Source organism: Oncorhynchus clarkii, chromosome 5 (genome assembly GCF_045791955.1).
Source record: "Oncorhynchus clarkii lewisi isolate Uvic-CL-2024 chromosome 5, UVic_Ocla_1.0, whole genome shotgun sequence".
In the NCBI taxonomy this organism is placed as follows: domain Eukaryota; kingdom Metazoa; phylum Chordata; class Actinopteri; order Salmoniformes; family Salmonidae; genus Oncorhynchus; species Oncorhynchus clarkii.
The window spans coordinates 89,166,962-89,180,849 of NC_092151.1; the positions used below are offsets into that span (position 1 = coordinate 89,166,962).

General features: G+C 43.9%; 1 protein-coding gene across 3 annotated transcripts in view; it reads left to right on the plus strand.

The window, feature by feature from the left end:
- The first annotated feature begins 785 nt into the window (after positions 1-785).
- LOC139410270 (GTP binding protein 3, mitochondrial) overlaps positions 786-13,888 on the plus strand; it is a 37,535-nt gene continuing 24,432 nt past the window's right edge. Inside the window, exons 1-3 of one of the 3 annotated variants that reach the window (XM_071155752.1) lie at positions 786-1,174; positions 11,120-11,379; positions 11,536-11,622. In XM_071155752.1, coding sequence (XP_071011853.1) covers positions 1,116-1,174; positions 11,120-11,379; positions 11,536-11,622 — 406 coding nt within the window. In that variant the 5' untranslated portion in view covers positions 786-1,115. Of the gene's footprint in view, positions 1,175-11,116; positions 11,380-11,535; positions 11,623-13,888 lie in introns of all 3 variants that reach the window. The other 2 variants (XM_071155751.1, XM_071155753.1) reach the window with 2 other exon arrangements.

A 13,888-nucleotide genomic window follows, 5' to 3' on the forward strand; every position in this document is an offset into this window, starting at 1 on the left:
CGAAGCTGTAGATCTGTTCTATGTGTAATATTTCTATGCTTCTCGTTCTTAAGTTTCGTTATTGCGTCTTTTACTTTCAGTTTTGCACACCAGCTTCAAACAGCTGAAAATACAATATTTTTGGTTATGGAAAATATATTTCACTGTGGTTTAGATTATACAATGATTCTATACACTGTACTTGCTTGCTTTGTCCCATAAATTGTAATTAGGCGAACTATTCGAATTTTAGCAACCAGGAAATGGCGGAGGGATTTCTGCATACTGCACCTTTAATGTTCCCCTGTTCATTATGTGCCTAGTACCGAGAACCGTAGGTCAGCTACTACAGTCTCAACAACATAGATTCAACCAGAGAGGAAGAGGTTTCACTCTCGCCAAAGTATGTCCAAAATAAGCCCAATGCGTTTCTAAAAGCTTATTTTGGACCTACAGTAAGCTTGTCGCCTGCCTTCCCGTGTTTAGGTTAACGGCTCCCAATGTAAGGGCGTAGACATGAGCATCTCGTCATTATATTAAGATCTCTGCTACAACGTTGAACAAAACGATATTAACTAACAAGGTCAGCGAATGATGTCATATTTATGCAAAATCAACAGAATACAAAATTGCGCACATGATGTCGCTGCAGTAGCAGCACGGACCCATTTTGATAGCACAAAAAAGGAGGGCATATTCTTGATTGACGGTGGTTGGACCAGTTACATCCATGCATCTCTTACGAGATTGAGGACTCCAGACCAATACAAACCATCCGTAGTATTAACACGCTTTAGTCTTTTTGGAAACGGAAAGAAAGAAGCATGGAGACAGGCGATGGGAGTTTGTGCGCTGAATGTCACCGATAGATAGTAACTACAACTCTGCGTTATCTAACTTCCATATTCAAGTATTTCAGTCACCACCAGAACGTTTGCCTTGAGTGAATCTCACGTGAGATTCGCCTTTTGATGGTAACATTGGTAACAAACGATGGTAACATTTCACATGGACAGCTGTAGTTGTTATAGCTTCTACCGAGAATAGGGTCTACACATAACCTAGCTATCTATCTACATACAATGGGCAGAACCTATCAGCTATGCAACATTTGTTGTGATTTGCTTTGAATCATAATGTTGCCATGCTCTTGGGGATTGTGGAGAAGCGCTATTCACACCCTCAAGACATTCAGGTTAGTCAAAACTCTGAGCCAGTTGCTTTTATTTCAATTAAATGTATCCTGATCATAACCATACTTCTACCGTTTTATAACCAATATATCCCGTAACAAATCGATAACCCACATTTTGTTACCCAGCCATATAACAGTCCCATGATCTGACGTATCTTCCCGGTCTTAAAATGAGCAATAATAATAAATATAGTTGCAAGCAGCGATGACCCGGGGTCCAAGCCTTTTTTTTGTCCTGTTTTCACTAGCTCAAATATTATGCCTTATTTTACAAGTCATAAAATGTGTTTCTGGTACAACACCCCTCCCTGTCCAGGTATGTCTGTCAAAGCTGCAGGGGTGAGGGTTAACCTTGGGCTGGTATGTATTACAAGACTAAGGCACTAGCCCTCTGAGCCATGCTCACCTCATGGTTGAACACTATGGAAGAGCATACAGTGCCTTCTGAAAGTATTCAGACCCCTTTACTTTTTCTACATTTTGTTACGCTACAGCCTAATTCTGAAATTGATTAAATAAAAAATAATCTTCAGCCATCTACACACAATACCCCATAATGACAAAGTAAAAAAAATATATACATTTTAGCAAATGTATTAAAAATGTATACTTACTTGCATAAGTATTCAGACCCTTTGCTATGAGACTTGAAATTGAGCCCAGGTGCTTCCTGTTTCCATTGGTCATCTTTGAGCTATTTCTACAACTTGATTGGAGTCCACCTGTGGTAAATTAAATTGATTGGACATGATTTGGAAAGGGGCACACACCTGTCTATATAAGGTCCTACAGTTGACAGTGCATGTCAGAGCAAAAACCAAGCTGTGATGTTGAAGGAATTGTCCGTAGAGCGCCGAGACAGTATTGTGACAAGGCACGGAATTGAGGAAGGGTACAAAACAATGTCTGCAGCGTTGAAGGCCCCTAAGAACTCAGTGGCCTCCATCATTCATTAAATGGAAGAAGTTTGGAACCACCAAGACTCTTCCTAGAGCTGGCCGCCCAGCCAAACTGAGCAATTGGGGGAGAAGGGCCTTGATCAGGGAGGTGACCAAGAACCCGATGGTCTCTTTGACAAAACTCTAGACTTCCTCTGTGGAGATGGGTGAACCATCAGGACCTCAGACTGGGGTGAAGGTTCACTTTCCAACAGGGCAATGACCCTATGCACACAGCCAAGACATCTCAGGAGTGGCTTCGGGACAAGTCTCTGAGTGGCCCAGCCAGAGCCCGGACTTGAACCCGATTGACCATCTCTGGAAAGACCTGAAAATAGCTGTGTAGCAACATCTCTGGAGAGACCTGAAAATAGCTGTGCAGCAATGCTCCCCATCCAACCTGACAGAGCTTGAGAGAAGAATGGTAGAAACTCCTCAAATACAGGTGTTTTTTATTTTTTTATTTTACCTTTATTTAACCAGGTAGGCAAGTTGAGAACAAGTTCTCATTTACAATTGCGACCTGGCCAAGATAAAGCAAAGCAGTTAGACAGATACAACAACACAGAGTTACACATGGAGTAAAACAAACATACAGTCAATAATAAAGTATAAACAAGTCTATATACAATGTGAGCAAATGAGGTGAGAAAGGAGGTAAAGGCAAAAAAGGCCTTGGTGGCAAGGTAAATACAATATAGCAAGTAAAACACTGGAATGGTAGTTTTGCAATGGAAGAATGTGCAAAGTAGAAATAAAAATAATGGGGTGCAAAGGAGCAAAATAAATAAATAAATAAAATACAGTTGGGAAAGAGGTAGTTGATAGGGCTAAATTATAGGTGGGCTATGTACAGGTGCAGTAATCTGTGAGCTGCTCTGACAGTTGGTGCTTAAAGCTAGTGAGGGAGATAAGTGTTTCCAGTTTCAGAGATTTTTTTAGTTCGTTCCAGTCATTGGCAGCAGAGAACTGGAAAGAGAGGCGGCCAAAGAAAGAATTGGTTTTGGGGGTGACTAGAGAGATATACCTGCTGGAGCGTGTGCTACAGGTGGGAGATGCTATGGTGACCAGCGAGCTGAGATAAGGGGGGACTTTACCTAGCAGGGTCTTGTAGATGACATGGAGCCAGTGGGTTTGGCGACGAGTATGAAGCGAGGGCCAGCCAACGAGAGCGTACAGGTCGCAATGGTGGGTAGTATATGGGGCTTTGGTGACAAAACGGATTGCACTGTGATAGACTGCATCCAATTTGTTGAGTAGGGTATTGGAGGCTATTTTGTAAATGACATCGCCAAAGTCGAGGATTGGTAGGATGGTCAGTTTTGCTAGGGTATGTTTGGCAGCATGAGTGAAGGATGCTTTGTTGCGAAATAGGAAGCCAATTCTAGATTTAACTTTGGATTGGAGATGTTTGATATGGGTCTGGAAGGAGAGTTTACAGTCTAACCAGACACCTAAGTATTTGTAGTTGTCCACGTATTCTAAGTCAGAGCCGTCCAGAGTAGTGATGTTGGACAGGCGGGTAGGTGCAGGTAGCGATCGGTTGAAGAGCATGCATTTAGTTTTACTTGTATTTAAGAGCAATTGGAGGCCACGGAAGGAGAGTTGTATGGCATTGAAGCTTGCCTGGAGGGTTGTTAACACAGTGTCCAAAGAAGGGCCGGAAGTATACAGAATGGTGTGTAAAGGTGTGCCAAGCTTGTAGCGTCATACCCAAGAAGACTCAAGGCTGTAATCCCTGCCACAGGTGCTTCGACAAAGTATTGAGGAAAGTGTCTGAATACTTATGTAAATGTGATTTTTTTTTAGGGGGGTGGGGGGACAATTGAATCCATTTCAAAATAAGGCTGTAACGTAACAAAATGTGGAAAAAGTCAAGGGGTCTGAATACTTTCTGAATACACTGTATGTGGATGAATTGCAGGTTCCAGTGTTTCACAAATCCTATAACATTCCATTCAGCAGGTCGCTTTCATCCAAAGCAACTTAGTCATGCATGCATACAAGTTCTTTACACTACTTTGCCAGCGCCATGCTCTACCAACTGAGCTACAGAGAACCACCATGTGGGTAGTGGACAACTGAGCTACAGAGAACCACCATGTGGGTAGTGGACAACTGCACACTTCAGGGAAAAAGTGCAGAGTAGTGACATGCATAGCCTGCAAGGTCTCCAAACCCTCCAATAGCACAAATACGCTGAGTGGACAAAACATTAGGAACACCCTCCCAGTATTGAGTTGCAAACCCCCCTTTTCCCCACAGAACAGCCTCAATTCATCAGGTCATGGACTCTACAAGGTGTTGAAAGTGTTCCACAGGGATGCTGGCCCATGTTGACTCCAATGCTTCCCACAGTTGTCAAGTTGGCAGGATGTCCTTTGGGTGGTGGACCATTCTTGATACACACGGGAAACTGTTGAGTGTGAAAAACCCAACAGCATTGCAGTTCTTGACACAAACCGGTGCGCCTGGCACCTACTACCATACCCCATTCAAATGCATTTAATTATTTTGTCTTGCCCATACACCTTCTGAATGGCACACATACACAATCCATTTCTCAATTGTCTCAAGGCTTAAAAATCCTTATTTAACATGTCTCCTCCTTTTCATCTACAATGATTGAAGTGGATTTAACAAGTGACATCAATAAGGGATCATTGCTTTCACCTGGATTCACCTGGTCAGTGTATGTCATGGAAAGAACTGGTGTTCTTAATGTTTTCTGCACTCAATGTAGATGTATATTTGGCCCAACATTAGATTTCAATAATGTACTGAACTGTAATGTACTGAACTGTACTGCAATGTACTGCACTGCAATGTGCTGTAATGTACTGTAATGTACTGCAATGTGCTGTACTGAACTGAGCTGTAATGTACTGAACTGTACTGCAATGTGCTGTACTGAACTGAGCTGTAATGTACTGAACTGTACTGCAATGTGCTGTACTGAACTGAGCTGTAATGTACTGTAATGTAATGTACTGTACTGAATTGCACTGTAATGTAATGTACTGAACCGGTCACAACCTGTAGACTTATTCACGTGCTGCTGTGTAGTTTGTTGCCAATCCTTACTTTGCTACCTGCCAACTTTACGGTTTTTACTTTATAATTACCGTTTTATATATATATTTTTTCTTCTCAACTTTTCATTCAACTTTTTCACCCAGGACGCTTTATCTGGACGTGGTTCGTCAGGACCTCCAACAGCCGAAGCTAACTAGTAACATTAACATGATGCCTTCTAATTGCAGTCACTGCACTCACTGCACTGTGCTGCAAGCTCAGCTTCAGATGCAATCGTTAGGCAAAAGGGTAATTTCAGTGTAGGAAAGGATGAAGCATCGTCTGTGCCACCAGTAAGTACAGATAGTAGTATAAATCCCCTCGCACGGTCCCCGCAGCCGGACAACTTTCTCATGGCTTCTGGAAGGAAATGCTCAACCGGTGTCGCTCATTGAGCCGACAGAAACTTTCAACCGGTTTTCCATGAAGCAACGAGTCGGAGTGAGAGGCCGAGCCTTCTCTGGTCTCTCCTCCTTCCGTTACGGGGTCTGAGACACTGAAGCCTCCCACCATTAGCTCTGACAAATTGAACACCCTACTCATTGGCAACTCCATTACCCGTAGTATTAGATTTAAAACGAATCATCCAGCGATCATACACTGTTTACCAGGGGGCAGGACTACCGACGTTAAGGCTAATCTGAAAATGATGTTGGCTAAGGCTTAAACTGGGGAGTATAGAGATATTGTTATCCACGTCGGCACCAACGATGTTAGGATGAAACAGTCAGAGGTCACCAAGCGCAACATAGTTTCAGCGTGTAAATCAGCTAGAAAGATGTGTCGGTATCGAGTAATTGTCTCTGGTCCCCTCCCAGTTAGGGGGAGTGATGAGCTCTACAGCAGAGTCTCACTTCTCAATCGCTGGTTGAAAACTGTTTTCTGCTCCTGCCAAAAGATAGCATTTGTAGATAATTGGCCCTCTTTCTGGGACTCACCCACAAACAGGACCAAGCCTGGCCTGCTGAGGAGTGACGGACTCCATCCTAGCTAGAGGGGTGCTCTCATCTTATCTACGAACATAGACAGGGCTCTAACTCACCTAGCTCCACAATGAGAGGGTGCAGGCCAGCTTAGTGGAGTCTGCCACTAGCACAGTCAGTGTAGTCAGCTCAGCTATCCCCATTGAGACCGTGTCTGCGCCTCGATCTAGGTTGGGCAAAACTAAACATGGCGGTGTTTGCCTTAGCAATCTCACTGGAGTAAAGACCTCCTCCATTCCTGTCATTATTGAAAGAGATTGTGATATCTCATATCTCAAAATAGGACTACTTAGTGTTAGATCCCTCACTTCCAAGGAAGTTATAGTCAATGAACTGATCATATCCTTGATATGATTGGCCTGACTGAAACCTTTAATCTTTTGAGCTTTTAGTCATAAACTATGCAGTCTACTCAATCACTTTTTATAGCTACTGTTTACATACAGGCCTCCTGGGCCGTATACAGCGTTCCTCACTGAGTTTCCTGAATTCCTATCGGATCTTTTATTCATGGCAGATAGTATTCAAATTTTTGGTAACTTTAATATTCACATGGAAAAGTCCACAGACCCACTCCAAAAGGCTTTCGGAGCCATCATCGACTCAGTGGGTTTTGTCCAACATGTCTCCTGACCTACTCACTGCCACAGTCATACTCTGGACCTTGTTTAGTCCCGTGGAATAAATGTTGTGAATCTTAATGTTTTTCCTCATATTCCTGGACTATCGGACCACCATTTTATTACGTTTGCAGTCTCAACAAATAATCTGCTCAGACCCCAACCGAGGATCATCAAACGCCGTGCTATAAATTCTCGGACAACCCAAAGATTCCTAGATGCCCTTCCAGACTCCCTCCACCTACCGAAGGACGTCAGACAAAAATCAGTTAACCACCTAATTTAGGAACTCAATTTAACCTTGCGTAAATCCCTAGATTCAGTCGCACCCCTAAAAACATTTGTCATAAGAAACTAGCTCCCTGGTATACAGAAAATACCCGAGCCCTGAAGCAAGCTTCTAGAAAATTTGAACGGAAATGGTGCTACACCAAACTGAAAGTCTTCCGACGAGCTTGTGCAGTATCGAAGAGCCCTCACTGCTGCTCGATCATCCTATTTTTCAACTTAATTGAGGAAAATAAGAACAATCCTCAATGTAATTTTGATACTGTCACAAATCTAACTAAAAAGCATCATTCCCCAAGAGAGGATGGCTTTCACTTCAGCAGTGATAAATTCATGAACTTCTTTGAGGAAAAGATCATGATCATTAGAAAGCAAATTACGGACTCCTCTTTACATCTGCGTAAAGAGGAGTCCGCTCAGTTGTACTGAGTCTGCAAAACACTAAGATCAAGGGAGATCAGGTTTTTTAGTACTATATCTCTTGACACATTGATGAAAATAATCAAGGCCTCTAAACCTTCATACTCCATACCGGACCTTATTCCAACTAAACTACTGAAAGAGCTGCTTCCTGTGCTTGGCCCTCCTATGTTGAACATAATAAACCTATCCACCGAATGTGTACCAAACTCAATAAAAAATGGAAAAGCTGTTGCGCAGCGACTCACTGCTTCCTGTAAACATACAATGTATACGAAACGCTTCGGTCTGGTTTTAGACCCCATCATAGCACTGAGACTGCACTTGTGAAGGTGGTAAATAACCTTTTAATGCGTCAGACCGAGGCTCTGCATCTGTCCTCGTGCTCCTAGACCTTAGTGCTGCTTTTGATACCATCGATCACTACATTCTTTTGGAGAGATTGGACTACAAGGACAAGTTCTGGCCTGGTTTAGATCTTATCTGTCGGAACAATATCAGTTTGTCCTCTGACAAATCAACTGTAAATGTTGGTGTTCCTCAAGGCTCCGTTTTAGGACCACTATTGTTTTCACTATATATTTTACCTCTTGGTGATGTCATTCGGAAACATAATGTTAACTTTCACTGCTATGTGGATGACACACAGTTGTACATTTCGATGAAACTTGGTGAAGCTCCAAAATTGCCCTTCCTGGAAGCCTGTGTTTCAGACATAAGGAAGTGGATGGCTGCAAACTTTCTACTTTTAAACTCGGACAAAACAGAGATGCTAGTTCTATGTCCCAAGAAACAAAGATTTGAATCTGACAATTAATCTTGATGGTCGTCTCAAATAAAACTGAAGGATCTCGGCGTTACTCTGGACCCTGATCTCTCTTTTGACGAACATATCAAGACTTTTTCAAGGACAGCTTTTTTCCATCTACGTAACATTGCAAAAATCAGAAACTTTCTGTCCAAACATGATGCAGAAAAATGTATCCATGCTTTGTCACTTCTAGGTTAGATTACTGCAGTGCTCTACTTTCTGACTAACCAGATAAAGCACTAAACAAACTTCAGTTAGTGCTAAATACGGCTGCTAGAATCCTGACTAGAACCAAAATCATATTACTCCAGTGCTAGCCTCCCTCTGATTTCAAGGTTTTACTGCTAACCTACAAAGCATTACATGGGCTTGCTCCTACCTATCTCTTCGATTTGGTCCTGCCGTACATACCTACACGTACGCAATAGGCTTTCTCCTATAGAGCTCAATTTTTATGGAATGGTCTGCCTATCCATGTGAGAGACGTAGACTCTGTCTCGACCTTTAAGTCTTTACTGAAGACTCATCTCTTCGGTCGATCCTATGATTGAGTGTAGTCTGGCCCAGGAGTGTGAAGGTGAACGGAAAGGCATTGGAGCAACGAACCACCCTTGCTGTCTCTGCCTGGCCGATTCCCCTCTCTCCACTGGGATTCTCTGCCTCAAACCCTATTACGGGGGCTGAGTCACTGGCTTACTGGTGCTCTTCCATGCCGTCCCTAGGAGGGGTGCGTCACTTGAGTGGGTTGATCTTCATGGGCTAACCCTTCGGGTTCGTGCAGTGGGGTAGATCTTCGTGGGCTATACTCGGCCTTGTCTCAGGATAGTAGGTTGGTGGTTGGGGGCTGTTTGGCCCTGTCCGTGGATATTGTCGGACGTGACCCCTCCTGTCTCAGCCTCCAGTATTTATGCTGCAATAGTTTATGTGTCGGGGGGCTAGGGTCAGTCTGTTATATCTGGTGTATTTCTCCTGTCTCGTAGCCACCGTGCATCTACACCTGCATTGCTTGCCGTTTGGGATTTTAGGCTGGGTTTCTGTACAGCACTTTATGACATCAGCTGATGTAAGAAGGGCTTTATAAATACATTTGATTGATTGATTGAACTGTACTGTAATGTACTGAACTGTAATGTACTGTCATGTGCTGAACTATAATGTGTTTTAATGTACTGAACTGTACTGTGTTGTAATGTACTGAACATAATTATAGTGTAATATACTGTCCTTCACTGTACTGAATCTACTGTATTGTACTGTACTTTACTGTAATGTACTATACTAGACTGTACTGAACTATACAGTACTATACTAGACTGTACTGTACTGAACTATACTGTGCTATACTAGACTAGTGTACTGAACTATACTGTGCTATACTAGACTGTACTGAACTGTGCTGTACTATACTATCTTTACCCAAACTGGTCTTGGTCAGGTCATGGTCTCGATCCACTGGTCCTTAGTCTGGGTCTTAAAAACTCTGATCTGGATTTAAAGGATTCTGGTCCTGACTTCATCTCTGGTGTTCTCACCAATCGAATACTTTTGAATCCATGTGGGTAGTGGACCAGTGCAGACTTCAGGAAACATTGTAGAGAATTGAGATGCATGGCCAGCAGGGTCTTCCCTCATGGCCTTCCCTCAAGGCCTTCCCTCATGGTCTTCCCTCAGAGCCTTCCCTCAGGGCCTTCCCTCATGGTCTTCCCTCAGGGCCTTCCCTCAGGGCCTTCCCTCAGGGCCTTCCCTCAGGGCCTTCCCTCATTGCCTTCCCTCAGGGCCTTCCCTCAGGGCCTTCCCTCATGGCCTTCCCTCAGGGCCTTCCCTCATGGCCTTCCCTCATGGTCTTCCCTCAGGGCCTTCCCTCATGGCCTTCCCTCATGGCCTTCCCTCATGGCCTTCCCTCAGGGCCTTCCCTCAGGGCCTTCCCTCATGGCCTTCCCTCATGGCCTTCCCTCAGGGCCTTCCCTCATGGCCTTCCCTCAGGGCCTTCCCTCATGGCCTTCCCTCATGGCCTTCCCTCAGGGCCTTCCCTCATGGCCTTCCCTCAGGGCCTTCCCTCATTGCCTTCCCTCATGGCCTTCCCTCAGGGTCTTCCCTCAGGGCCTTCCTTCTTGGCCTTCCCTCAGGGCCTTCCCTCATGGCCTTCCCTCAGGGCCTTCCCTCAGGGCCTTCCCTCAGGGCCTTCCCTCATGGCCTTCCCTCAGGGTCTTCCCTCAGGGCCTTTCTTCATGGTCTTCCCTCAGGGCCTTCCCTCATGGCCTTCCCTCAGGGCTTTCCCTCATGGCCTTCCCTCAGGGCCTTCCCTCAGGGCCTTCCCTCAGGACCTTCCCTCATGGCCTTCCATCAGGGCCTTCCCTCAGGCCCGACCTCACTCAACTTTATTGGCTCACAGCGGCCATGATGTTTACGATATCAACTGCTTCTGAAGATCTTGGTCTTGAGATGCTGTACACCAAGTTTCTGAGAAATCGGTGTCCGAGTCCCCGATCGACAGCCTGATCAACTCTATGCGAAGGAGATGTGTTGCGCTGCATGAGGCAAATGGTCACACCAGATACTGACTGGTTTTCTGATCCACGCCCCTACCGTTTTGGAAGGTATCTGTGACCAACAGATGCATATCTGCATTCCCAGTCATGTGAAATCCATAGATTAGGGCCTAATGACTGATTTCCTTACATGAACTGTAACTTATGAAGATCTTAGAAATAGTTCCATATAGTGTTTTATATCTTTTGTTCAGTGTATATATATATATCGCACTTTTCAAGCACCCAGTCGCTTGACAATTGTATAAATGTCTTCAGCAGAGCATCTCCATCAGCGAGGGGCCTGTGTATCCCGACCAGAGCGGTATGTGATGCTGAGACCATATTTGCCCTGTCGTCGGGCCACGGCAGGTGTGGTGTGGCGGTGGTCCGTGTCAGTGGTCCTGCCTCCTCCATGGTCCTGAGAAACATGGCAGGTCTGACCCAGGCTCTACCCCCTCCTCGTACCGCCCTGCTACGGAGGATCACTGACCCCCAGTCCAAAGAGCTGCTGGACCGAGGACTGGTCCTCTGGTTCAAAGGTCAGATCGGTCCTAGAGGACATCACACAGTTATTATTGGATAAACCCACAATGCATTTTGATTTAAAAAAAATAATGTTTATAAGCATCTCATAGTAGCTGTTCTTGTTTGTCTTATCCAATGTTGTTGTGACTGTTGTTGTGCTTTCTTGTCAGGTCCCCACAGCTTCACAGGGGAAGACAGTGCAGAGTTTCATATTCACGGAGGTCCTGCAGTCATCACAGCTGTCTTGCAAGCCCTAGGTAAACACACAGTCATATGATGAGAGATAAGAGATATGGAACTAGGTTAGAGCACAGTCATTTGTAGAGAGATATGAGTGGTCTGATTGAGTGTGTTGTCCAGAGAGTACAGAGTATCTGCTGATGCTCCAGATACTCAACTAGTCTAAAGAAGGACAGTTTTATTGCTTCTTTAAACAACAGTTTTCAGCTGTGCTAAGATGATTGCGAAAGGGTTTTCTAATGATCAATTCGCCTTTTTAAAATGATAAACTTGGATTAGCTAACACAACGTGCCATTGGAACACAGGAGTGATGGTTGCTGATAATGGGTCTCTGTATGCCTATGTAGATGTTTTATAAAGAACTACAATAGTAATTTACAACATTAACAATGTCTACACTGTATTTCTGATCAATTTGATGTTAGTTTAATGGACATTTTTTTTTGCTTTTCTTTCAAAAACAAGGACATTTCTAAGTGACCCCAAACTTTTGAACGATAGTGTGTGTATATATATATATATATATATATATATATGTAGTACTAGGCTAGAGCCTAGAGGAGATAAGTGTTCTTGTAGCTGTTCCATCTGGGTGTCTGCGTTGTTTCCTTCCTGCAAACACTTTCCTTGAACTTGAGAGCAATGCAGAACTGTTGTCAGCGTCCTTGCAATGTTCATGTTTGGCTGCTAGGGGGCAGTGTTATATAAATGAATGTAAACTGTGCAGTGTCTCAGATTTGCATCTTCTCAGAACAGCCAGTCAACAACAAAATACATAAAGCTGATGATTATGTAATCCTGCTATCTCCTGTAGTTATCAGCATTGTTCTTCTTTACTAATGCTGTAGTAGTACAACTAGCAACAGTCAACTGTCTCTGGTTGATGTAATAACTTTGCAGAGCATGTAAGAATCAGGCCACCATATTGACAACCAATAAATTAAGTTCTGCAAAGGTTCTAACAAAAACACCTTACCTCATTGCCAGTGTTGTTTTTGCCACTCACAGTGACCCCAGAATGACCCTTCAACTCTGAACCTCTGACCCTTTGCCTTCATGAGCCTAGAGCCGGTTAGGGGGTTTGTCTCTTTCTGGTAGTGTGTGTATTTCTCAGGAAGACAAGAGACCAGCCAGCCGGCGGACACATAACATTAAATACGTCTACAAATATACCCTGAGTACGGTCACATGCAAGCAATAATGTGTTAAATGTGGATAATCAGATGAGTATAATAGTTTGATTAAAACTTTTACATACTCTGCAAGAAGAATGATTTCCCTAATAATGCTGATGGCACTCTGATAAATACAGAAATCAGGCTACCTGATGGTACTCTGATGAATACAGAAATCAGGCTACCCGATGGTACTCTGATAAATACAGAAATCAGGCTACCCGATGGTACTCTGATAAATACAGAAATCAGGCTACCCGATGGTACTCTGATGAATACAGAAATCAGGCTACCCGATGGCACTCTGATAAATGCAGAAATCAGGCTACCCGATGGCACTCTGATAAATGCAGAAATCAGGCTACCCGATGGCACTCTGATAAATGCAGAAATCAGGCTACCCGATGGCACTCTGATAAATGCAGAAATCAGGCTACCCGATGGCACTCTGATAAATGCAGAAATCAGGCTACCCGATGGCACTCTGATAAATGCAGAAATCAGGCTACCTGATGGTACTCTGATAAATGCAGAAATCAGGCTACCCGATGGTACTCTGATAAATGCAGAAATCAGACTACCCGATGGTACAATGATAAATGCAGAAATCAGGTTACCCGATGGTACTCTGATAAATGCAGAAATCAGGCTACCCGATGGTACTCTGATAAATGCAGAAATCAGGCTACCCGATGGTACTCTGATAAATGCAGAAATCAGGCTACCCGGTGGTACTCTGATAAATGCAGAAATCAGGCTACCTGATGGTACTCTGATAAATGCAGAAATCAGGCTACCCGATGGTACTCTGATAAATGCAGAAATCAGGCTACCCGATGGTACTCTGATAAATGCAGAAATTAGGCTACCCGATGGTACTCTTATAAATGCATAAATCAGGCTACCCGATGGTACTCTGATAAATGCAGAAATCAGGCTACCCGATGGTACTCTGATAAATGCAGAAATCAGGCTACCCGATGGAACTCTGATAAATGCAGAAATCAGGCTACCCGATGGTACTCTGATAAATGCAGAAATCAGGCTACCTGATGGTACTCTGATAAATGCAGAAATCAGGCTACCTGATGGTACTCTGATAAATGC